Raw genomic sequence first — 25,956 nt, 5'->3', positions numbered from 1 at the left:
ATAGACAGACACCTATGCCAATATTTACCTAGGTGAGAATGAGGACTAACCCTGGCCACGGGTCAGTTGGGAAAGAACGGGACAAGGACCCTCAAGGATTCAGGAAATACCAGAAGGTGAGCAGGTACAGCTCATGGACAGTCAGGACAGGATACCCCTCAGGTCTGGGTCAGGACTGGGTTCACCAAGGCACGACCAACCCCTCACAGCATCGGATGCAACGCCAGCGTTACCCCCTCTTCTGCACGGAATTCGCCAATAACCCCGATTGGGTTTTCGAATCTCCCAGCAAAGTGCTTCGCTTAGCACTTAGGACTAATTTCCACCCCTTGGAGTTTGTGGAAAGTTTCAGGCAGAATGCTCCGCAGCACTCTGTATCAGGCACCTATAGAGTTCGTAGGGTCAGTGACAGGTCTGCTACTCGGACAAGTCGGACAATTTCTCTAAGCTAAGCTAGGCTATATATACAGTTTTAAGTCCCCAAGACCACCCATAAATGTTGCAAAATGACAAAGTCCCATCTTCTGATTGGTCAAGGGAGGTGGTTTAAGACATTTGTCACCACCTATATTTCTATTACGTATTTCATGTGACATTACCCTCCCCCTAACATCTGGGTTCCCAGGCATACGTGTGGGAAAGTACAATAGTGAAGGAAAGGTTTGCAACATTGTTGCACATTTCAGAATAAAAATAGCAGGTCTTCAAGGGCGAAGGTGCGCCTGGAAAGGACAGTCCCCTTTTCAATGGCCAATTGGCCAGGTTCCATTGCTGCACGTCCCAGATCTTTGATCACGTGATGAGGGATACGTCAGCTTCAAAATGGATCCCATCCCTACTTCAAGGCCCTCATTTACGCGGTACATGAAAAGTAAGCGAAAACAAATTAATAACACAGAATAAAATGAATACACTGTACACCATGACCATCTACTCTTAATCCCTTATTTTATAATACTTATAGCATTAAGAGTTAGTGCAGAAAAGATGCATAGACAAAAGCGGCTTAAGATAGCATGAAGCATGGTTAGTGACAAGCGGCCATTTTAACACCACTGCGCATGAGCGAACTTTTCCCTCCAGATTGCGAGTGCGTCACATCACATGGGTATGACCGACGCATGCGCAGACTGGATTTCTGCAAAGCGGCCATTTTATTAATGTGCAAGCTTGATTACGATGAAAAACACATAGGCAAGCCTCCTAGGGACACCCGTGTGTTGGGGAAATACAAATAAACGACAACCAATCAGAGTTAGTACAGTTATGATTTAAGGCGAGGTTCATGAAAGAGAGCAAGTCGCGTTACGTGCGAATCCTTGCTCCATCAATGTGGCTGCGACGGGGGATGTCCAGGATGAGTCGTGCTGAGGCGTTCTGGATCCGCTGGAGTCTCTTCTGGAGTTTGGTGGTGGTTCCGGCGTAGAGGGAGTTGCCGTAGTACCAGTCGGCTGGTGACGAGGGCCTGGGTGACCGTCTTCCTGGTCTCGGTGGGGATCCACCGGAAGATCTTACATAGCATGCGCAGGATGTTGAAGCACGATGAGGAGACAGCGTTGACTTGTCTGGTCATGGAGAGGGAGCAGTCCAGGATGAAGCCCAGGTTGCGTGCGTGGTCTGTTGGTTTGGGTGCGCTGCCCAGGGCGGTGGGCCACCAGGAGTCGTCCCAGGCAGAGGGTGAGGATCCCAGGATGAGGACTTCCGTCTTGTCCGAGTTCAGTTTCAGGCGGCTGTTCATCATCCACTTGGCTACTTCTGTCATCCCTTCGTGTAGGTTGGCTCTGGCGGTTGCGGGGTCGTTGGTGAGGGAGAGGATCAGCTGGGTGTCGTCGGCGTAGGAGATGATGTTGAGGTTGTGTTGGCGTGCGATGGCCGCGAGGGGGCTCATGTAGACGTTGAAGAGGGTTGGGCTGAGCGAGGAGCCTTGAGGAACGCCGCAGATGACTTCGGTGGCTTCCGATCCGAACGGGGGGAGGCGGACTCTCTGTGTCCTTCCTGCGAGAAACGAGATGATCCATTCCGGTGCCTTCTCCTGGATTCCGACGTTGTTGAGGCGCTGCACTAGGGTGCAGTGGCAGACAGTGTCGAAGGCCGCGGAGAGGTCTAGGAGGATGAGGGCCGCTGTTTCTCCGTTGTCTCCTCTCCGTATCCAACGAACCCAACCCAGCCAAACACAACTTTCAAGAAGGCATGGAAGCTGTTGCCAAATGGATGAAAAGCAACTGCCTACAACTCAACACTGACGAAACAGAGGTACTCTTCATGGGCCCACACCCGACACTTGGAACGACACCTGGTGGCCCCCCGCCCTCGGAAGCCCAGTCACCCCTACGGACCACGCACGCAACCTTGAGATCATCCTGTACTCCGAGCTCAAAATGGACTGCCAGATCAACTCAGTCACATCCTCCTGCTTCTACACCCTCCGCCTCCTACATAAGACCTTCAAATGGATCCGCCTCAAGCATGCCCTCGTCACCAGCAGACTCGACTACGGCAATGCACTCTATGCTGGAATAAACAAAAACCTCAACCGCAAGCTACAAAACATCCAGAACGCCGCCACAAGTCTGCTCCTCAACCTGCCAAGACACTGCAATATATCCTAGCACCTGCGCACACTCCACTGGCTCCCCATCGAGGCAGAATCGCCTTCAAGATTCTCACCCACGCACACAAAGCCCTCCACAACACCGGACCAGCATACCTGAACAGTCACCTCGAATTCCACGCACCCCAAAGGACCCTACGATCAGCCCAGCTCTCCTACGCCGTGGTCCCCTGTGCCAGAAAGACCAGGTCTGGAGGACTATCCTTCTCTTTCCATGCGGCCAGAGCCTGGAACACCCTACCGCTCCACTTCAGACAGACATCACTCCCCATCTTCACAAGAAACCTCAAAACTTGGCTCTTCGAAAGACCCCCTCCTTGATGGACTGGAACCTGCACCCCCCCTCCTCCCTAGCGCCTTGAGACCCTTACGGGTGAGTAGTCGCGCCTAACAAATACATGATTGATTGATTGATTGATTGTGATGTGAGCACACCTGTAATACAAATATAACCTTAGAAACAGACTGCAGTCTTCCAATTAATTTTTCTCACCAGGACGCACTTCTATTGTAGTGCACAAGATCTGGGGGATAATCTTGCAAGTTTATCGCTGATAATTGGTTTCAACACTACATGTTTTATTAATAATTATCTATTGCCTATTGGATTTTCAAATTGACTCATTTTCCTGCTTGGATTACTATTCTTTCCAGCGCTAAACAGACACCAGTAATTGGCACATTCATTGAAAAGTGCCCTTAGCTAATATTGTGATTGTTTCTGTTGTGTTACAATCATGCTCCCTGTAGAAATCCAATGTTAAATGGACGAAAGGCGTTGGCTGATGGTTTTTAAGAATGGAATAAACCTCAATAAAAAATAAATGAACATATGTATCGCATTGTCAGAAGTTTTATATCTAACTGTGATACTGTTTCTATCTTACATATGTCTGTTTGTCAGTGGTGATCTCCGATTTTGCTTTATAACCTCAGAAACACTTATGCAGAATGTAATCATTCTATCCCTTTGCTACAATTCAGTTTTGCTGAACATTGTGCATAAAATGTCTTTTTCACAGGCCTAGACGTGCCAGCATATGGGGCAATTAGGAGGAACATATTTGCAGATGGTGCATCTGCCTTTTTTCAGAAAACTGCATAGGTCCTTAAAGGCTACAATATCTGTCTGTCACTGTGCAAAGGTTAGGAATAAAAGGTACCTTTTTGTTCGATGCCCTTCCCTTGCTTGGTGTGAACGGTAAGTGAAGTCTGCATAATGAAGCCCCCTGTCTATCTGTGGCAACTCTGGGTCCCTGAATACAGCAGTCCGCCACCCCCACCGCAGACAAGAGAGAACAAGACATGTAATTGTGATACAGCGAATACGTCTCGTTTTTTCAGGTTTCGCCTGTCGAAAGCTGCGCAGCAGCGTTTCGCGCAGGCGAAATCTTTTGTTTACAAGTATGTGGGCTTTGTCCCGCCTCTGTCTTCCATTGGCTAGCTCCATAAATGGAGGCTAGCCATTGGAAGAGAGAGGCGTCCGTCATTCTCCGAGGCGACTCGTTGGCGTTCCGGCGATTTTTTTCTCATCCAGCCCCTTTTAGCACGTCATTGCGGCGGTGGGCGGGTGTTTTTTTTTTTTTAACCGTGTTGTTTTCGTCTTTTTCGAAGTGCCTTTAGCCGGAGTGGTCTGCGAGATTTAAGTTGCCAGGAAGTTGTTGTTATTTGCGATCAGGTAAGCAGCATTTTGTTTATAATTTTATTTGCATGTGTATCCCGTCTCATGTCGTCTCCCTTTTTGTACGTGTACCCCGTCTCGTGTCATCTCCCTGTTTCTTTTACGTCTTTGTGTGTGTCTTTGCTGTCATCTCTACATGCCCCGTATTGTGGATGTTTCTCTTTGCACGGCATGTTGTGTGTCTCATTGCTGTCGTCTTTACATGCACACTTCCGACATGCCCCGTGTTTGTACGTGTACCCCGTCTTATGAGCGGCCACCATGGGGAGCCGCAGACTGTTGACGGACATACAACCATCGCTCATGCTCAGCACCCGGGCCACGGGGGTCAATTCTGCCCCGCTCCACTTCCTCGTCCCCTGCCCACCAAGCACAGCACGCCCCTTTACTTGGAGAAATTTGCTGACTGTGTGAGTACGACTAGAGTACACTAAGAGGTATAGATACACGCCACAGCCAATCCGCGCTTCGGAATTCTGTGCGGTGAGCTAGGATTGGTTGAGAGCCAATGTTCCAATGGTAGGTTACCTTACACACTTTACAGTAACAGTAACTCCTATTTCCAGACTAGTCCTGGAGTATGGTCAGAGGTGGTGTTTGTGATGCGATGCGGAAGTGCTAACACAGGAACAGATAGTGTGTGGAACCCACGGACCGTCCGTGTAAGTACCAGACAGGAGGTAACTTTAGCAGGGTCCGTACGCGCTGACCGACATATAGTGCATATCATTGTAGAAAGCACAATCATAACAGTATGGAGATGTGCCGGTGCAAACGGGTTCAACCAATGCCACCGCTACTATACGCCACAAATTTCGCACATAGGCTGATGGATTATTGGATGAATCCGGGGTTCTCAATATGCGGTTGTAGTTGGGTGGATGGGAGTGAATGTACAGATGGATAAATTAACACATATTGATTACATTGTTCAGCGTTGGCGTGAGTATGGGTGGACGGATGTAGATGTGGGGGAGAGACTCATTTTAGGTTCGTGGATTTTAGCGAAATTGTAATAATGTGGCAGAGCAGAACTTTAATCTTTTTAACTTATGTTTAAAACAGAGTACTGTCACATTAAGATCAGTGCAGTTTTACATAGTTTCTGTGGTTGTTACATATACCGGCCCGTGTTTTAACTCTTCCAGCATTTCCATTCATGAGGGGCCGATCCATAACATGATTGTATTATAATTGAATTTGCATCGTGCTTACTATCCCTTACGAGGCGAAGAAGCGCTTTACTGGATCAACATGCTATTCTGAAGCCCAAAGTTAGTCAGCTGCCTCCAGAGTGTGGGGTGAACTATTGATGGTGGAGTGATGCTATGCTGCTGTCAGATAGGGATAGGAAGACGGCAGTGCACGGCACACTTGTGTAGAAATAGATGGTGTGTTTGAGTGGAAATGAGTGCCATAGCCTTGCGCTGCACCTGCCTCGCCCTGCTGTGCAGAGTTTAGCTGCTATGCAGAGGAGAGCTGCTGTGCAGGTTTTAGCTACTGTGCTAAAGTGATCAGTGCGCCAGTCGTGCTCTGCAGACTTGTGTGGAAACAGAGGTGGTGAAAACAAAGGCTCCGCTTTTGCGTTGCACCTGCCTCGCTCCAGTATGCAGGGGGTAGCTCAGCTGCTGTGCAGGGGTTAGCTGCTGCTCAGGGTTTAGCTGCTGTGTGTGTGGCTGTGTGTGTGTGGATCTCTGTATGTATGTGTGTGGCTGTGTGTGTGGCTCTCTGTATGTGTGTGTGTGGCTGTGTGTGTGTGTGGCTCTCTGTATGTGTGTGGCTGTGTGTGTCGCTCTCTGCATGTGTGTATGTGGGAGAGACAGCAGTGTGAGAGAGACAGCAGTGTGAGTCTTCTAGGGAGAGCATGGTGTGTGAGAGGCAGCAGTGTGAGTCTTCTAGGGAGAGCATGGTGTGTGGGAGAGCATGGTGTGTGAGAGGCAGCAGTGTGTGATAGACCTTTTATTTATGTTTTGGTTTTTGAAACATAAATAAAACTCATTGTTATCTGCAATATCATTAGCTCAAACTTGCGTAAATACGCGACCTATTGCATTGCAAATGCTATAGGTCTCGCATTTGCGAGAGATTAAGCTATTGGCATTGTAAATGACAACGCCATTTATTTATTTTCAAAACCAACACATAAATACAAATTGTCATTTACAATGCCAATAGCTCAAACTTTTCAAAAGGCGAAACCATTGCATTGTAAATGCTTGTTTTTGTTCACTCTCACCTGTGACCTGCTGCTTCAGTGGCCGGCACACTGCGCAGACAGCAGACCACTGGAAAATGATGCCCCCACCTGCCACCGCATGCACAGTTTACACTGTGCACGTGTGCATGACACAATGCAGTCGCACCTGCCTACCCTTCCCTGTGCTCCGCCCTGAAGACCACACAGTCGCGCATGCAGCATGCATGCATCATTTGAATATTGTGAACGCGCTTGCGAGCGTAACCATAAAATGAACTGGTCCCAGACAGATTTAGTGAGTCAGTGAGTGTACTGAACTACGGGGCCCCTGGAGCTCGGGGACCCCCGCACCACAGGGGCTGCGGTGGGGGTTTATGTTACGCCGCTGTGCGTGCATTCATTTTTGAAAAATGGTCTGCACTGCCCGCATGAACGAAAGCTGTAGTACCAGCCCTGTAAAAAAAAGTGCCGGTGCTCAGCATCGGAAACCACTGGCACAAATTAGGCACTGATTGCCTGGAAGGCTTTCAGAACTTTCTGAATCCCTGTCAGAAGCACTCTTCTATGGAAAAAATCACTTTCACTTTTCCACACTGGGTAGGAAGCACAGGACAGAAGGGTAATGATTGTAAGCTCTGATTGGCTGTAATAGTGACCTATTAGAAGATCAGAAACACAAACAACATCTTTATTACATGGTGTGAGCAGAATGATCTGCAAATGGTGTGAACAGATCAACCTCTGAAAATGTATTTCTTGAAAAAGGCAAATCGCAATGATGCTTCAGATGGAAAAAAGAAACGTTTGTTACTGTAATCCTAATAAAATGGTTTCACCCTGATCGACTGGGAATGTCAGAGAGAAACAATGGTGGGGGTTGTAAAAAATAGCACAGCATCATGGACGTCATTGGGGCTCCGATCTCCTTGTTTTTTGTCATTTTTTAAAATTGCACTATTAGTGAATGATATTATATTATTCACTATTACTTTTCCAAAAGAAAAGAAAGTGTAATTAGCTGGAATAGGACTCTCCCTGCCAGTGCTTAATTTGTGAAAAAAATAAAATAATAAGTGCCAGGGCTCTCGTCAGGAGGCCACTGCAGCTTGAGCCCCACATTGCCTAGCCATGCTCCCAATGATAGTAACACCACAACTACTAACCATCACACTCATACAAGTGTGATAGTTCGGACTATTGCAGACCCCCAAAGCTAAAAGAATGGCTTTGGGTGCAGTTAATACTCATTTTTAATGTATGTTGAATTAATAATTACCTGTTCTGGTCATCTCTAAATTAGCCAGACAGCGCCACCTTGTAGCAGACTGTCACAAGCTCTGTGTTGACAGTTATGTGACGGTACCGAGCACCGGAAACCAACTGCTCAAATTAAGCACTGCTCCCTGCATAGAAATGTGTGTTGTGTGGAAGCTTGCGGAGGAGAGTGTATGTATGTGAGAGAGAGTATGTGTATGGGCGATTGTGTGTGTCTGTGTAAGCTTGCGAGTGTGAGTAAACGTAAAGCTCAAATGGCGTGTGACGTCGTTCCGCTGCCCCTGGTGAATTGACCTTCATGCATGGTATTCCCATGAATATTTACTTACAAGGAAATAACCTGCATTGCACTATGCAAGCGACCTGTACTTGTCCTGGGCCAAGACCTTATGTAGCTTATGATTAGGGAAGAGACTATCACTTCCGTTCAAAGCTTCATTGTTTCGACTCGGTATGTTTGCGGGGGACACTCGGTAAAATGTGGGTGCTCCTGAACAGCTGATGGCGTCAATGACCCGTTCAGACTTGTTGAAATCAACCTAGCAAAATAAACTGGGCTGTTTCTGCATGCAGTGTCCTGGTTGCTCTGAGCAGGAGCATCTCTTATTGCAAACACAGAAATCTGCACGGTTCCTAGAATCCAGGGGGCTCAGCATCATTCTGTGAACCCGGCTTTGTTTTCTCAGAATTGATAACAGCATCTTTGAAAACGCTAGCTGTTTTTTTTCTTCGTTACTTTGAAGCTGCTTTATATGGTAAAGGGTCAATGAATTCATGCTCTCAAGCGGAAAAATCACGTCTTGGCTTGCTTGTTCGCCTACTGCCCCTTGTATAGCTAGGTGGACACCCAAAGCAAAGACCTCCAGTGCTCTAAGCATTTTTTTCTTCAGAGATCAGGACAGGAGAAACGTTTAGTGATCAAATTTCGGCAAAAAGCAATTCTCACAGCTGACACCATTTAACAGAGTCCCCATCGAGAGAACGCACAGTCAATATTGAGTGGGTGGATCCAACCTAACCGAAGAAAAACACCCCTGCAATTACAGGGACACAAACTGAGAATTCATTGGACCCAGACCAGAGATGTAGAGTAGAGTGTCAACTACCGCAAACCAACCAAGAGTCTCACTTAGAAACCGGATGTGTGCTGTTGGTTATCGCTCTATGACAGCTTTATCAGAAAGAGACATGTCTTCTGAAGACAATAGGAGTTGCAGCCAGGGGCATAACACGGCTCGTGCAGCACCTGAGGGCAAAAGACCCCCATCCCATCAGGGAGCTGCCAAACCGACAGGGGGGCCGATTCAGCCCAATACCAATGAATTTCTGTGAGATGTGGTAAACTCTCGTCCCTTCTTCATATTCTGTAGGGCACAGCTTTCCAAACTTTTCATGTTGATGACACACCTTTTTGTGCAAAATTTCCCAGGGACACGGTAACGCAAGCGAGCGTGGCAATCGAGCCCAAACCACACACACACACAACCCCACACACACACAATCCCCCACACACACACAACCCCACACACACACAACTCCACGCTCACACACAACCCACACACACCCCACGCACACACCCCACACACACACCCCACACACAACCCCACACCCACACACAACCCCACACATACCCCCACACACAACCCACACACACCCCACACTCACCCACACCCACACCCAACACACACACCCAACACACACCCACACACAACCCACACACCCCACAAACACAACCCACACACACACACCCCTCACACACAACCCACACACACAACCCACACACACACAATCCCCCACACACAACCCCCCACACACACAACCTCCCACACACACAACCCCACACACACAACCGCCACACACAACCCCCCACACACACACAACCCCACCCACACACACAACCCCCCACACACACAACCCCACACACAAACACACAACCCCACCCCCCCCCCCCCACACACACACCCCGACACACACACACATCTATAGGCCTGCCTATTCACAAGGAAAAGTGGAAATCTATGGGCCTGCCTATTCACCAATAAAGGTGGAAATCTATCTGCTTGCCTATTCACCAAGAAAGGTGGAAATCTATGGGCTTGCCTATTCACCAAAAAAGGTGGAAATCTGCTCCTTGTAGGTTACTCTTACAGTTGGAGCAGGTTTTCCACTTTCTTTGAATTCACAAAAAGTTCCAGGAGAACGCCCCTTCCCAATTCTTATTAGGAAAAATCAATCCATAAATGCGTCAGTCAACTTTTTTCTCTCTATGGGGATAACATTTTCCCCATCAAAAAACTCCTCTGCTACACTTACAAGAAGACGCTCTCTCCCAGCCTGATCACAGATGTACTCCTCTTCATAACAGTTTTAAAGGTGTAAAACTGACAACAATACATACTTTTTGAATAGCATATACAGCTTAAACTCGGAGGTTTAAAATGCCCCAAAATGGTCTAGGCCTCACTACTTACCAACCGAGTAAGTGCCTGGGATGGTGGGGTAGAGGCGGCTCCGCTATCACTGTGTCCTAGCAAGGCCGCGCGCTCAGGGCCGTGAGCAGGGCCGTAGCACTCCCGAAGGGGGAGGTCAATACTCCCACGAGGCTCCGCTCCGCAGCTGCTCCGCCTTCCGCCTTGCACGTCGCGTGCACGTTGCGGTCACTGAGTGATCGGGCTCGAGTCGCATTCCCCTAATATCGACTGGCCGGCCGGCCGGCAGACGTCATCGCGCCGGGCGATACACCTACGTGTGGGTCGCGACACAGTAACGTGTCACGCCATACCGTTTGGAAAGCTGTGCTGTAGGGGTCCCCTTAATCGTGTTACACCACTGTGTGGAGCCAGATTTATACAGCCCTTCGCTACAAAAGTAAAGACTCAGAGAAACTAAAAAATTCTTCATTCAGCGACATTATACAAAACTCTACCTAAACAAAGTGCCTATATTTCTGCACAGGAAAATTCTTAGACCAACATACAGCTATTCACTCTCCATCACACAATTGAGGGCAATCATACTATCCTAAACAGGGGTGCAGTAATGAAGTTAAATACCCACAGTCCCTTAGTTTTCCAGTATGAAGTCTGAAGATACAAAACCAGTGGAGTACATACCAAGAAGCGATGCTCTGATTAGAAACCAACCTCTTCATACAGAGGCTACAACAATGAAATGTGGAGCAGGGAATCATTAAACTTAGTCTGGTCGCAGTAACAGACATTTGCAGCTTGGGGCATAGAGATAACTTGTTACTTGCTATCCAATCATCCTATGACCAACAGAATATTGTGGCACTTATGAGCCACATAAACAGAAACAACGTCTGTGCTGAAGTACTCCCAATGGAAATAAATATAATCAAGTTACCATAATCACTATTCAAATCCAGTCCAAATGGGGTAGATATTGGAAGGTATGGAGTAACACCAACTCAGCTACTGGACCAGCTACTTATGTTTGGTCCTGGTTTGTGAGTATTTTAGTCACAAATAGTCACCAGTCATCATGACAAAAAGCTTTATGGGGGAGTGAAACAGGATTAAGTAATTTCAGCAGGCAAACCATTATCTTAGTATAATGCCAGAATAGCAATAAATACTCCAGGAAGCAAAGGGGTGAGCATTTTTGTACTAACACAACCTTATATGCCTTCAGGAGAGCTGGCCTAAAGAGAAGGAAGTCTTAAATGGTTACCTGTTATGAGACAAACACACAATCAGACAATAAGGTAAATGGGAGTTCTGAGGAGCTGTTTCTTAGAATTTACAGTTTCACCTGTGATAGGGTCCATTGACTATATTCAATCAATAACTGAATAGTGATATAAAAACTGGACTAGAAAGTAATCAATTGCAGATGACCATTCTAACTGTGTATATTGCACCCAAATAAACAAATATGCAATGAAAAAAACCTTAATAGACACTCTAAAAAGGATCACTGACTAAATATCGACAACAAAAATATAGAATGGACAGAATATCGACACCAAAATATCGAAGGTCAGAATATCGACTCCTTATCTACAAACAGGTAAGTACAAAAATATCGAAGACAAAATATTGTTGTTTAAAATATAGTTTGTAAAAAAGTATCGTATTTTTTAAATATGTTAAAAGTAATATTAACTTAATTAAACAATCAATATAATTAAATAAAACCTACTTAAAATTAATAAAAAAATATTCAAATTATTAAATAATATATGTAATCTCTGAAAATAAATTTACATCAGCGTTGGATAGCAGGAGGGTAAAATTTACTATTCCCTCTTCAGTGAGTGCAACAGTAGAGAAAGCGTTGTATAGTGGGAGGGTAAAAATGACTATTTCCACTCCAGTGAGCGCAAAAGTAGGAAAAGCGTTGGATAGCAGGAGGGTAAAAATTACTATTCCCACTCCAGTGAGTGCAACAGTAGGGAAAGCATTGGATAACCTAGGGGTAAAAACTACTATTCCCACTCCAGAGAGTGCAACAGTAAGGAAAGCGTTGGATAGCGTAGGGGTAAAAATTACTATTCCCACTACAGAGAGTGCAACAGTAGGGAAAGCGTTGAGCGTAGGGGTAAAAATTACTATTCCCACTCAAGTGAGTGCAACAGTAGGGAAAGTAATGATTTAATTGTTAAATAAAAGTAAATTAATTATCAATACCAATAAAAAATGAATTAAAATTAATTACCTATTACAAAATATTTAATAATTAATTAATTAAAAAGACCAATAAATAATATTTATTACACATTGATTACCTATTAATAATTAATTAATACCAATTATTTTCAATACCAAAAATGTAATAAGTAATAAAAAAAATACCAATTAATAATTAACAATACATTAATTGTCAATACACAAAAATAATTTCAATAATGACTTAATTACAATTAAACTACTTCCCACCCTATTCCCCTATAAACCCAAAACCTGCTCCAAAAATTAAATTAATACAATTAACATAATTATCAATTAATCAATTAATAAAAAATAATTACCAATTATAATTAATTAACAATAAGTTAATTATCAATACCAATAAATAAAAATAAATATTTACTTAATTTCAATTAAATTACTTCCCACCCTATTCCCCTATAAACCCACAACCCGCTACAGAACTAAAACGCAAAATTAAATTAAAAATAATTAATAATTCCTAGAAATTCATCTTTACTTACTATAATTAAATTACTTTCCACCATATTCCCCTATAAACCCACAACCCGCTACGGAATTAAATTACACAAAAATTAAATACCATAAAATTAATTACTTAAAAAAAACCCATACATTACAAAAATAATATACACTTTTAACACATATACTAACAAACAAAACACACAATAAATCAATATTATTAAACATTTGATATATTTTAATGCCTATATTATGTACTTCGATATTTTGACAGTTGATATTACTTACCTGCATTTCGATATTATTAACCACTATATTATGTCCATTCGATATTATGCTTCATCATCGGGGCCCAGCTGGATTACCAAGTGCAATCCAGCTGTGCTTCAGCGGAGCCGGTTATTGTCTGAGAAGGGAAAAGTGCTATGTGAAATGAAATGTGATAAAAATGTCACTAGGAAAATACCCTTATAAAAGTTTTAATGAAAGGGTCCTAGGACATAGGTAAAAACATCATTGGGATATGCATGAGGTTTTAAAATGTACCTCTGTATCCCTGAGAAAGTGTAGGTCTACTAGTTTCAGCCTTCAGATACGTTCAAGAGGCTTTCTTCAGGACAAAATTTAAGTGTGTGGCCAAAGGAAAAAGGCCACTGTGGTGTAAATACCAGCACACACCCTAAAGTGCGCTGTGAGTGCGGTAGGATCTTTTCGAAGGTATAGGTCAGGAACTACGACCTCAAACCTACTAAGGACTTGTCCACTTTGTTTATTTGCATATTACCCAGGGAAAAGGACAAGTAACCTTACTATTTTTCCTTACTCTCTAGTTGTTCTTTTGCATTCAATATTATGTCCTTTCTATATTTTGAATTCAATATTTTGTCCATTCAATGTTTTTTATTCACTATTGAGTCTAGTTACCCTCTAAAAAATGTGATTGGCCAGTATCCAGATGCTAATATAGTAGTGACTTGGAATTTAAATGACACATGAGATGTACACCAAAAACAGGATGACACAATTAACATAATTGACAAAATATTGTACATACCCAAGTCTCTCTCATGTTTTGTAATTGATGTGGTCCCAACATCTTTAAATGGTAGGGACAGAGAAAAGTAACTTAGACAGCTAAAATGCAAATACACAGTAAACCTCGATGCAAAGTTACCAAATGGGTTGAGTGTTGAGGAAGAATTGCATGCATTCCTTTAAGTTATGCTGACACTGGAAAATGACTTCCCTGCTTAAAGTGCTCGATTTTCCTCATAAATATTCAAGCACATATAAGAGTACTCATCTTGTATGTAACAAGCAAGAAAGTAACACACTGATAATAAAACATATCCATAGCAAACTTAGTTGGCATTTGTGTCAGACTGGATATAGGTATTACATTTGCATTTATTCAGATACTCCAGGTTATTATATACCTCAGTAACTATACCAGGCTTTTTGGATGAAGCAAACTCATTCTGTTATGGTTACTCAGTTCAATATATTTTGTTTGCTTTGGTTTAACAAGCGGCATTAATGCAGCAAATAATGAAATCAAATATCATACTGATTAACTAATAGTGTACTTATATAAAAAAAATACAAGACTGATTTCTGTAAAATAATGTGTTCAAACAAAGGATTTAATAATGGAATGAAAAATTAATAGAAATCATGAGGTAAAAATAACTATTTTGATTTAGAAGTAGCTTGGATATGATTTGTTATTATTGATGATATGTTTTAAGTAAATATTAATTGTTTCAGTTTGACAAGCTCAGTCAAAGCATCTCAGATAATCATCCGAAGAGCAGAGTCTTTCTTTTTGACAGTTGGCACGTGTTTTTTTTAAACGGCACTGAAATGCAGCGCGTTGTGTGAGCAAGGTCACTTTGTTGACCGAAATGTGTTATGGTGGAGTAGTTTAATAAATAACTTTGAAATTTGAAGATCGTGGAGTCTGTGCCTAGTCATCTGGATAAAGAAAGTAAGGGAGGTGATTTGAGGAGATACTTTACATGGACTGCGAGCAGAATAGAAGAGGCAAAGTTAATATTGTCTACCTGGTTTATAGGGCTTTATGAATGATGATTGGTTATTGGACCTTCTACCTTGAAATATGTGTTTCGTGTTGGTACTCTGTAAGGTGTAGTTTTTCCTATACAACTCTATGCTTACTGTTTTTTTGTTTACATGGCTACTGTTGAAATAAAGCAAAACTGGAGAAGCCATAATCTGAAGTCTCCGGCCGGATATAGAATGTCTTTGCGACACTAAACAGATCTTATAAAACCAATGGGGTTGATAACTGCCATACCAGCATCATCAGAATTAAGAGGTTACTCATAATGAGGGCCAAAGTGTAATTCTTAGATGCCTTATTTAGAGTTATGACAAAGAAGTCAAATAAATAAATTCAGGAATAAGTAAGTGTAATTGTTTCCTGAAGTATCAGTGGATTACCAAAACACAAGTGGTGACTCGAAAACTCCATACTAGGAGGTTCTGCGTATTTAAAGGTGACTTGCGACTGTTGTGACATTGTGGTCCTTCAACCACCACAAAAAATAAAACTGTAACTCCTCTGGGCACAGCAATCCAAAGAGAGCATACACATGCTTCTTGATTGCACCTTATTATTAATAATCAGTGTGGTTGAACCCTGAAATGGAATTAAATCATGAGGTTTTGAGGGACTGTTTAGCCCTTGAGCATAGCAATTCCATCTCATGGCTGAATTATGTCAAAAAATTAGCTGACATACTAGGTCGCCCAGAACTGTTTGATCAGCCATCTAAACTAGTTAAGGGGGATTTGAAATGGGCAAAAGATACATATAAGCTCAGCAAGGGACTGGACAGAGAAGATAAGGAGCTGACCAAACCAACTGTAAGGGCTCACCAGCTTTTAATACATTCCAGCGAGATAGAACTATATCTGAGAATTTTCAATAAGGCTAATCATAGATTCTTGTTGACCAAGTTCAGGTTGAATAAATTCCACCTCCTTCTTACTGAACGTCCAGGTTGAACTAAGACGATAGACCTGGAGATTTGCCCTTGTGACGGATTCTCCGTTATGGACACCACACACTTCATGTTTTTTTGTAAACATTTTAACTTAATAAGAAAAAAGTTTATCCGACCTCTAATCAAAGATAAAGGGTTCGGACAAGTTAAACCGGCCCTTATGTACCTCCAGCTGTTGTCTAACATTTGGAAAATTTTTAATGTAGCGAACTTTCTGACAGTAGCTATGAGACTAAGGAAAAAAATTAAGTGGTCTAGTTGTAAATAGTGGATTTTAGGAATTGCATTGGAATGTCCTGTTCTGCTCTTTTTTTTGATCGCTAGTGGATGATTTTTAATGTTAATGTATTGTATGTATTGTTAGTTTTTATGTCGTACTCTATTTTGGGCTTGATTCCTGATGTTTGTATACTTTTATGGTTTTTGCTATGAACCGAATAAAGTAATTCTGACTGACTGATTGCACCTTATTATTAATAATTATTTATTCCCCACAATTCTTATTAATGTTCTTCTTAAATCTGTTTGTTCTTATTTAAAGTTTGTAAATTTATACACTACAAATGATGAAAAGGAACAGAGTTGTTAAAACATCGCCCTCCAATGAACAAATAATCAACAAAACAAGTCGGTAGTATTGTAGCACCTCGTCTCGCAAGGGAGACGACCAAGAGGAATGATCCATAATCTCCTGGAGGAGAGGGGGTGGGAGTCCCAGACCAGCACAATTTTGTGTGAACTAGTGTAACAAACTCAAACCATCGCTGGAGACGCAGCTCAACTCTTTTTAATGTTAAGTTAAAAAGACACTCAGCCAAATGGAATGCTACCATATCACAATGTATGCTTCATCGGGGAAAGTAACCTTCTGGGGCAGCCTTTCAAGTATTGTGAATTTTGTTTCCTTGGTACTTTGAACCATAAAACATGCATTTTGTCTCCTTCATTCTCAGTTCTGGATACGGCAGGGCAGGAGGAGTTCAGTGCCATGAGGGAGCAGTACATGCGCACTGGGGATGGATTCCTTATTGTCTTTTCGGTTACGGATAAAGCCAGCTTTGAGCACGTGGACCGGTTTCACCAGCTAATCCTCAGAGTTAAGGACAGGTGGGTTCCTTTTAAAATGTATATGTGTGTGTAACTAATAATGTATACATAGCTTTTGGACTCAAATGGATAATGATGGTTCCTGTAAACGAATGTGGGCCCGATTTAGGGTCCCCCACCATGTCAAACTTGCAGTTCCCCTCTTCAAATATGAGTCGAGGGAAGTTCCAGGTTTACGGCTGGAACTAGTGATCTGACTGCCCATGTGCCAAAGGCTGCCCAGTTACATTGAAAGTGGTCCGCCCCTATTTATGACAGGGCAACCATTACTCATTTTCCCTTCCCTTGCGTGCCAGCATGGAAAGGTAAAATGTGGGAATGGCCCCCCCATACAGAGTAAGAAAACTATCTGTACTTCGGGGTTAATTATCTTTGGTATAGAAAGACACATTGTCACATTTGGGCTTTATTTTCTCAATATGAATACGTTTATTTAGCAGCATTTTAAATATGGTTCATACTGGACAATCCTTTGTGAGATAAGGCTTCTGCCAGACAGGGCCGGACTGATCATAGCAGCCATCAGGCTTTTTCCCAGGGGGCTGCATGGGTAATGGCCAGTTTTGCAGCAGTGAGGGCGCTTTTTGTGTCCTGGGGGCAGTGTTTGAGTGGTGCTGCAAGATCGGCCCCCAGTAACAAAAACAGTAGTGCTTTACCCTTGCCCCTGTTGGGTAATAAATCCATTATGTTTGGTAATAAATCCTCCAACCCTCCTCAGAGCGATGCAAAGCAAACAGACCCCAGCTGCCACAAAACACAGGAAATGTTCTTGCACCTTTGTTCGTTTATTGGCATGCCAAGGCAGAAGGCAGAAGCAGTGTCACTTCTTGGAAGAAGCTTTTTCTGCCACTCATAGGTATTCAGGGGAGAATATATTGGGCAGACATCAGTAAAATCCTTAGATGTGGACAAGGCCAAATACGGGTGTACATATAAAAATAGAAGTGTCATGCAAGCACAGGACATAGAGCAATATAAGGGCACAAGGGACCAGAAAGCAAGTTCAAGCAAACCTGCAAGATTCAGAGGCTTTTCACAGCTGTTAACCCAGGACGTGTCAAAGAGGGCACTAAAGGTCCTGGAGTCAGGCTTGAATTTTTTTGTAAAGGAAAGGTGATTTTAGGAGCACAGAGCAAGCAGTTTGATTCAGAGACAGACCTAGGGGCCGATTAGGAAGGCGGACGGACTTTGTCCGTCTGCCATCCTATCGTAGGAAGGGACCGTCCGCCACAGGGGCGGAGGTCCCGTGCGACGAATTAGGATACACCCGCCACAGTGGCGGGTGCATCTCGCACTTCTAACATTGCGGCGGGCGCTGCTGAAAGCACCGTCCACCGCAATGCTAAAAATGCATGTTGTGCGTTTCAAAGCACAACATGACAGGCACCGGTGCCTGCTGTGGTGTACTTTGAAATGCAGGGGGTACCATAGGTACACCCCATGTGCAACCCCTACCCCTCCTTCACCCTGGGGGCCCGCAACGGGCCCCCAAAGCAAAGACCGTATGCCTTTCCACGCTAGCAATGCCGCCGTGGAAATGCATAGGACCGCTGGCATTGTAATATGGTTGGCGGTGTCTCACAGACACCGCCTCCATATGTAAGCACTTTTTTCCGCCGGTCGCGAAGGTAACCGGCGGAAAAGCGGTGGACGGTCTTGCCGTCCGCCGCGGACTGCCCCGCAATTTTAATGTGGCGGGAGGTCATTTCTGTGAGGATGGCGAACGGATTGGCCCTGCCGGTCCGGCGGTCCGGCGGTGGCTACCGCCAGCCTAGCGGGGGCAATCCGTCCGTCATCCTAATTGGCCCCTTAGTTAGCTCAGTGGGTCTGAGATAGTGTGGAATTTGGAATTGATTCACTTATTTGGCTGATGCAAACATATAGATATATATTTTTCCTCACAATATCCCTCCTTTTTGATAGCAATATCAAATACCATTGTAAGAAATATATGAATATATATACATATGGTAGAAATATATAGCATTACACATTGTTTAAATAACATGCATATATTGGCGTAGACCCATCCAAGGGGTATTCATATTTCAACAAAGATTATATACTAATACTCAATGCATTTATATTATATATCTATAGCCATTAATTGAAATATTTCTTTGTGTGATTTCTCAACATCCTGTTGTATTTGGAGATATTTGTAGGCTAACTCCTGCTCTGTAGGAGGTAGAATTTTAACTGCGGAAATGAATGGATGCTTTTACTACACAATTGCTGTACCATGGAGCAGCAACACGGAAGACAACACAAAAATATCACTATTGTTAAAAAGATACCCAGTAGCGCTAAAAGTAAGTGCTTTAACCATCCTGTTGGTAGCCATGACCATAGCCAGGACCAGTCATCAGAATCTGTAATTTTCCCTGCTCCATGGAATATTTGAACTACATTCTTAAATTGTGTCATATCCATTGCTATGTTTCCCTTTTTGTTTAAAAAATAACAGCAAGAGGAATTTAATAAAACGCACACTCCTCCTTGTTGTAGTGTCAGGAGGTCAAGGGCAATTCGTTGATGAATAATCATGAAAGCTACTGAATTCATTTCCATCTGCAACTGCTGAAGTGCATCTCTTGTTGCATTGAATGCTACAGCTAACTCAGCAGACATATTAACTAGGGCCAATTCTAAATCATACACCCCATATCCAGGAATAAATATATGCATTAGTTCAAAGAATAGACCTTGTATAGTTTCCAGAATAGGTGCATGTATATCTCTTTTATATCTATGAGCAAAACTCCCCAAATTTAGTGGCGCATGGGCTGCAATGTGTGGCATGACTGAAATGTTTGGTGTAAGATAAGAAATAGCACACATGCCTTCCCAGTGCCGGGGAAGCACCTTGTATGCTTTAATGCCACAAATAAAATACATTCCCCCTTGTAACTGTGTGTCCTATGTGTGATATTTACTGAGAGGAAGGCCTACCCCTTCAGGAAAGGTGTTTTGGAATTGATCACAACATTTGTAATCAATCCATGAAGAATTTATAAGTGTAACATTTGCCCATGGTGCCATGTATGAGCAGCACCCTGACCATAAGGGGTATTCTAATATTTTAGAAATCACATTTGGTGCCCTAGCATACATATTCTTTTGCTCAATAAATGGATCATATAGAAGACCACCAGGTGTTATTAAAAGTGTCTCTCCATCTACAGTGATGTTCCAGTAATGCAAAGTATAGTTCACTTGTTTTCCTCGTACCTTAGCTGTCCAGTTCCTACTTACTAACTGTCTGTCTTTTATGTTCCAATTCCCTGTGATATTATCAAATTCTAATATGTAAGGACACTGGCTATTTTTTAAATGTCCTAAGTTTTGCGAAGCTGGGTTATATTCTGAAACATGATGCTTTAAACATGCAGGAAATACTTTTTCCTTGTCTTTGTATTCTACTCTAGGAGACACTTGGTATTGGGCTTGAATAGTTGGCAGTATGGTACAACAAGGGTACCATCCAATCCTTCCTTATCCACAATCCGAGGTTACATTGGATATGAGGCATCCTATTCATTGCACATCATTTTGTATAGGCACTGGTATTTCATAAAGGGCAATTGGGTCGATGGGGTGTCTTGATAGTTCTCTACAAATCCAGCAATTTTGAAGACCTAAAGCCTGGGAAACTTTTTCATGTACTGTAATGAAGGGATGGTCAGCAGGTTGCTGCAGTACAGGTAGCACACACATAATTAAGGTACTGAAAAATATTGTTATCAAAATGCAATGCATTTTCTTGACTGTGGTAAATATCACTTTCAGAATTTAAAATATTGTTAGGCAGTGTCTTTCTGTCTCAGTTCCAGGGTACTTTCTGTAAGTGTCAATAATGAAAGTTCTTGTGGTACGCTGTCATCTGCTTCTCCTCCTGGTCCGTAGTCGTCTTGTTCAGGGGCGGTTTCATGGACCTGCCCTGCGTGCTTCACTCAACAGCATCAGTTGGTGTCACCATTCCTGGGACACTTGATGATGGACCCTCATCGTTGTTTTTAGGAAAAGTCTGGTCTGTCTCCAGCTTGTCCTCTGTTTTGCGCTGCTTCACTTGTGTCCGGTGCTCATCTGTTAAAGGTGCCTCTGCCTCAGGCATTGTTGTGCCGCCCTGCATCGTGTTCCGTGCAGCCACTCGCGACGTCCCTGCACATTTAGTGATGTTCTGGTAACCAGGAGCACAACGTGAGGTCCAGTCCACCTGCAAGTAAGAGACTTTTTTTTTTCTCACCATGACCATGTCTTCAGGTTTAAAAGGGTGTGTTTGTTCTAAGGAAGGATGGAGCAAAGCTTCCTTCATCTGGAGATGGTGATGCCTCAAGACCACTGACAACTGTACAGCATAGTCAGAAATCTGCTCATCCGTCCACAGCAGTGCTGCTTGGGATGCTGAGAGAGGTAACCTCAACCCCAACGACATAGGCCGTCCCATCAATACCTCATGGGGGGACAAGAGAGTTGTTCTAGATGGTGATGCTCTTATGGCATGCAGCACTAAACGCAGCGCATCTGGCCATTTCAGGCCTGTTGCATCAGTTGTTTTGGCTAATTTATGTTTTATTGTGGTATTCATTCTCGCCACCTGGCCCGAACTTTGTGGGTGGTAAGAGGCATGCAGTTTCCACTCTATTCCCAAACAGTCACATATCTTTTCCACAATGGCAGTTACAAATTCACCCCCTCTGTCACTGTTTATGCTCTGGGGGGTCCCCAAATTGAGGTATTAAATCTTTCATCAAGCATCGCACAACATTTGCTGCATCATTCTTCCTAGTGGCAAACGCCTCCACCCATTTTGAAAATTGATCCACACAAACCAGCAAATATTTGAATCCATGCACTGGGGCGAAGTCTATTTGAATGTTCGTAAAGGGACCCTCTGGTACTGGCAAGTGATCATGGGTAGCAGGGGACCGACCTTTAGCATGTTGGGCACAGACAAGATATTGGGAGCAGTATTGTGCAATGAAAGCTGTTATCCCTGGTGCAAACCATTCTTGTCTAATCAAAGCATTCATCCCTTCTTGAGCCATGTGAGTGGGTCCATGGGTAAGCATTGTAAGGGGCAGGAACATACTGCGTGGGGCCACAGGCCTCCCATCCTGGTGAACCCACAATCCCTCATCATTTGGCTCACATCCAGAATCAATCCACGCTCTTTCTTCCTCTGGTGGCGCAGACCATTGTGCTTCTTTCACATCAGCTAGCAACAATTGTCTCTGAATCAGCTGTATTTTTGGAATACTTTTTGCCATTGAAGGCACCATCTGTACTGGCTGTAACATGTTCTCTTTTGCTGCTGTGTCAGTCATGGTGTTACCGCTGGCTATCTCAGTATTAGCTTCTGTATGTGCCTCACATTTTATTACTGCTATTCTGTTGGGTAGTAGTATTGCCTGTAGCAAATTATTTACTAAGGGGCCATTTTGAATGGGGCGTCCTGCTGCTGTTATGAGACCACAGTACTGCCACAGCTGGCCAAAGTCATGGACAACTCCAAAGGCATAACATGAATCAGTGTAAATGTTAAAATCTTTCCCCTCAGCTAGGATGCATGCTCTTGTTACAGCATACAGCTTGGCTTTCTGGGCAGATGTGCCAGGGGGGAGGGATGCACTTTCAACTGTGGTGTCTACTGTTGTTATAGCATTCCCTGCTCTGTAATCTGTTTCTTTGTGTCCGCTGGAGGAACCGCCATTGTACCACTCATAGTCAGTTTTTTCTAATGGTGTTTGCTGCAAATCTGGTCTGAGTGTGGTGCATGCCTCTACAACTTCAACACAGTCATGGTCAGGGGTCTCATCTGAATCACCTAGTGGAGGTAATAATGTTGGCAAATTAACAGGTGAGCATCTTTTAATGGTGATATTAGTGTTTGACAACAGAGGGACCTCATAACCTGTTTGCCTGGCCGCCGGAAAATGTTGAGTTGCTGCAGATGACAACAACTGTACCGAATGTGGCACATAAACAATACAAGGGTAGTCCAACACAATAAGAGCCGTCCTCTCTACCATCACAGCTGCTGATGCCACTGCTCTCAAACAAGCTGGATGCCCAGTTACTGCTGCAGGCAAAATCACGGAATAGTATGCCACCGGTCTTTTTCCTGAGCCATGCTGCTGTGTCAGCACACCATTTGCAATGCCGTTTTGCTCTGACACATTGAGATGGAATGGCAGTTTGTAAATAGGCAGCCCCAGGGCTTGCGCAGTACACAAAGTCTCTTTAAGTTTCCTAAAACAGTTTGCAAGTTCCTTAGTCCATACAATGTTGTTGGGAGCATCTTGTAGTGTAAATTGTCGCAGGATGGCATCATAGGATCTGTACTCAGGGATCCACTGGCGGCAGTAGTTTATCATCCCCAGGAATGACAGCATGCCTTACTTGGTGGACGGAGGCTGCATGCCCTGAATCATTTTGATCCTGTCAGGTGATATGCGGCGTGTACCTTTGGATACCACATAACCCAGGTAAGTCACCTCTTTTTTTGGCAGCACTGGAATTTTGACAATGAAGCTTTGTGTCTACTCTCTTGGAGGTGATTCAGCAGCACTACAGTGTTTTTTTACAGGCTTCAAGTGATGGAGATGCCACGAGTAGATCATCAGCGTACTGCAAGATGATGCTACCTCCTTCCAGGTGTAGGCTTTCCAGGTCTCTCTTTACTGCCTGCGCATAGACCGTGGGACACTCAGTATAGCCTTGAGCTAGTCTTCTGAAAATAAATTGGATATATTTCACTGTGAAAGCAAAAAGGTACTCGCTCTCTGGAAGGACTCTAAATCTGAAAAACGCAGATAAGAGATCAATGACTGTAAAGTACTCTGCTGCTACAGGTATAGAAGATAATATAGTATTGGTGTCAGGCACAACAGGTGCTAAGGGAACCACAATGTTGTTTATCTGTCGTAAGTCCCGTATGAACCTATACTGCCAAGTTATTCCCTTGGGCAATGGAATGATAGGACTATTACAGGGGATGGATGTCTTGTTAGTGATACCTTGTTGCAAGAGAGATTCAGTCACAGGTTTTATTCCCTCCTCTGCCTGAGGTGACAGCCTGTACTGACGGACATAAGGTAATTCAGCATTCTCTTTGTGTCACTTGATGGGGAGGGCATGTTTTCAATAATCCTGCCTCATTTTTCTGTTTTGCCCAAACCTCTGAGTTCACTTGCTCTGGGACCTTGTTTTTAGTCATCTGTAAACCCATATTCCCTTAAAGCTTGTCAAAAACTGCACATACAACGTCCAACACCACCCTTCTCCCTCTTCTAACACAGACACCATTCCTAAAGGAAATGTAAAATCCTTAGTTCTAGGTAAGTCCTGACCATGGGGCCCAAATTCTTAGGGTAGTAACCTGGTGCTACAGCTATGGATACATGTGGTTCAGAATCTGGCACTTGAAATAACCTAATTTCCTGTGGTCCTAGTTCAATGCTGACTGCACACCCTTCTTTTCCTACATATAATGTGTGCTCAAGCAACTCTATGTCCAGTGCAAATGTTTGTCTGCTCTGTAGGCGTACCATTCAGGTACTGCTCCTGTGAAAAATGCTGCAATACAATGTATGGGCCCAGGTACTAATGTCAACTGCACTAAATGAGTGACCAATTCACTCTCAATGTCAGGGCTGTATTTAAACAGTTCTCGAAACATGTTTTCATAAAAATCTCCATGTAATGGAGTGCATTGGTAACGTGTTGGAGAGAGAGACAAGACGGGGGTTCACATAACACAGAGTCCTCATTAATTTGCAAGCAGTAAGTGTTCTATTAGCCAATTCTAACCTGTCCTCAAGTACTTGTAAGTAAATCCCATTTTGTGAAAAAAATAATGTTGCATGCAATTTACAGAGGAGGTCTCTCCCCAGCAAACTGATGGGTCATTGTGAAGTCATCAACAGAAACTGGTAGGGGTTCTGACAATTCTTCATGCATCATCATTCCATTTACTGCTATAATAGTGACTGTTTCACCACTACCAGGACCCAACTTGTTTCTTACTGCGGATAGGGTTGCACCACAGTCTATTAGGAAATCGATTTCTTTATCTGCTACCTTAATTTGAAACATGGGATTCTCCTCTGGTGTCTCTGATACCTTCATCATAAAGCACTGGGCTCTGGTTGCTGCAGTGTGTCCCATCTCTCTCTCTGGGTGGTCCTATGCTGATCCATGTTGATCCTGGACAGGATTCCTCAGGGAGTGCTGGGTCTGCTTCAGGTCTCTTGGCATGGGTGGTGCAGATGGCTGAGTCTCATTTGGCGGCGAAGCCCACGCTACCAGCAGTGTCGGTCCATAAACCCAACTCTGCCGATGACGTGAAGGGGGCCGGCCACACTACCCTGCCATTGAAATCCTCCAGGAATGCTACCCATATACGCATATCCTGGCGAACCTCCGCTGACAGTCTAGTGCGGTGATGTTTCTCTCTCAAACCCTTCATGACCCACTCCAGAAAGGAACTGAAAGTCTCAAAGTACGCACAAGAGATCGAGCAACCCATAGGCATACATTTGTCCATGTAAAACTTTCCTTCAAAAGCGAAACCAAGTAAATGGTGGTCCAAAGGATGCACCGGCAACAAACGAAAGGCGGATTCAATATCAGATTTGGCCATGAGAGTGCCCCGACCCAATCCCCGCAATAGCTCTACTGCTTGGTCAAAGGAAGCATATTTCACACTACAAATTCCTTCATCTATCGCATAATTCAAGGATGCCCCTCTCGGTGCCGACAAGTTGTGGATCAGTCTAAACTCGCCCTTCTCTTTCTTGGGGACAACGCCTAATGGTGAACACACAAAATCCGGCACTGGGATTTCCTGGAATGGCCCCGCTATCCTGCCCAGGGACAGTTCTTTTAGGGTCTTAGCCATAACGACCGCAGGATTCTGT

The 25,956-nt window shown here is 43.7% G+C and overlaps 1 protein-coding gene across 2 annotated transcripts in view; it reads left to right on the top strand.

The window, feature by feature from the left end:
- The window catches only part of MRAS (muscle RAS oncogene homolog), a 283,297-nt gene that overhangs the window by 168,782 nt on the left and 88,559 nt on the right, over positions 1–25,956 (top strand). For both annotated transcript variants that reach the window (XM_086957117.1, XM_086957118.1), the window contains exon 3: positions 16,882–17,035. In XM_086957117.1, the coding sequence (XP_086813243.1) occupies positions 16,882–17,035 (154 nt within the window). The remainder of the gene's footprint in view (positions 1–16,881; positions 17,036–25,956) is intronic.

The sequence above is a fragment of the Lissotriton vulgaris genome, chromosome 2_1, assembly GCF_964263255.1.
Source record: "Lissotriton vulgaris chromosome 2_1, aLisVul1.2, whole genome shotgun sequence".
Taxonomy (NCBI): Eukaryota; Metazoa; Chordata; class Amphibia; order Caudata; family Salamandridae; genus Lissotriton; species Lissotriton vulgaris.
The sequence above is the reverse complement of the archived record's forward strand: the minus strand, read 5'-3'. Positions and strand labels throughout refer to the sequence as shown.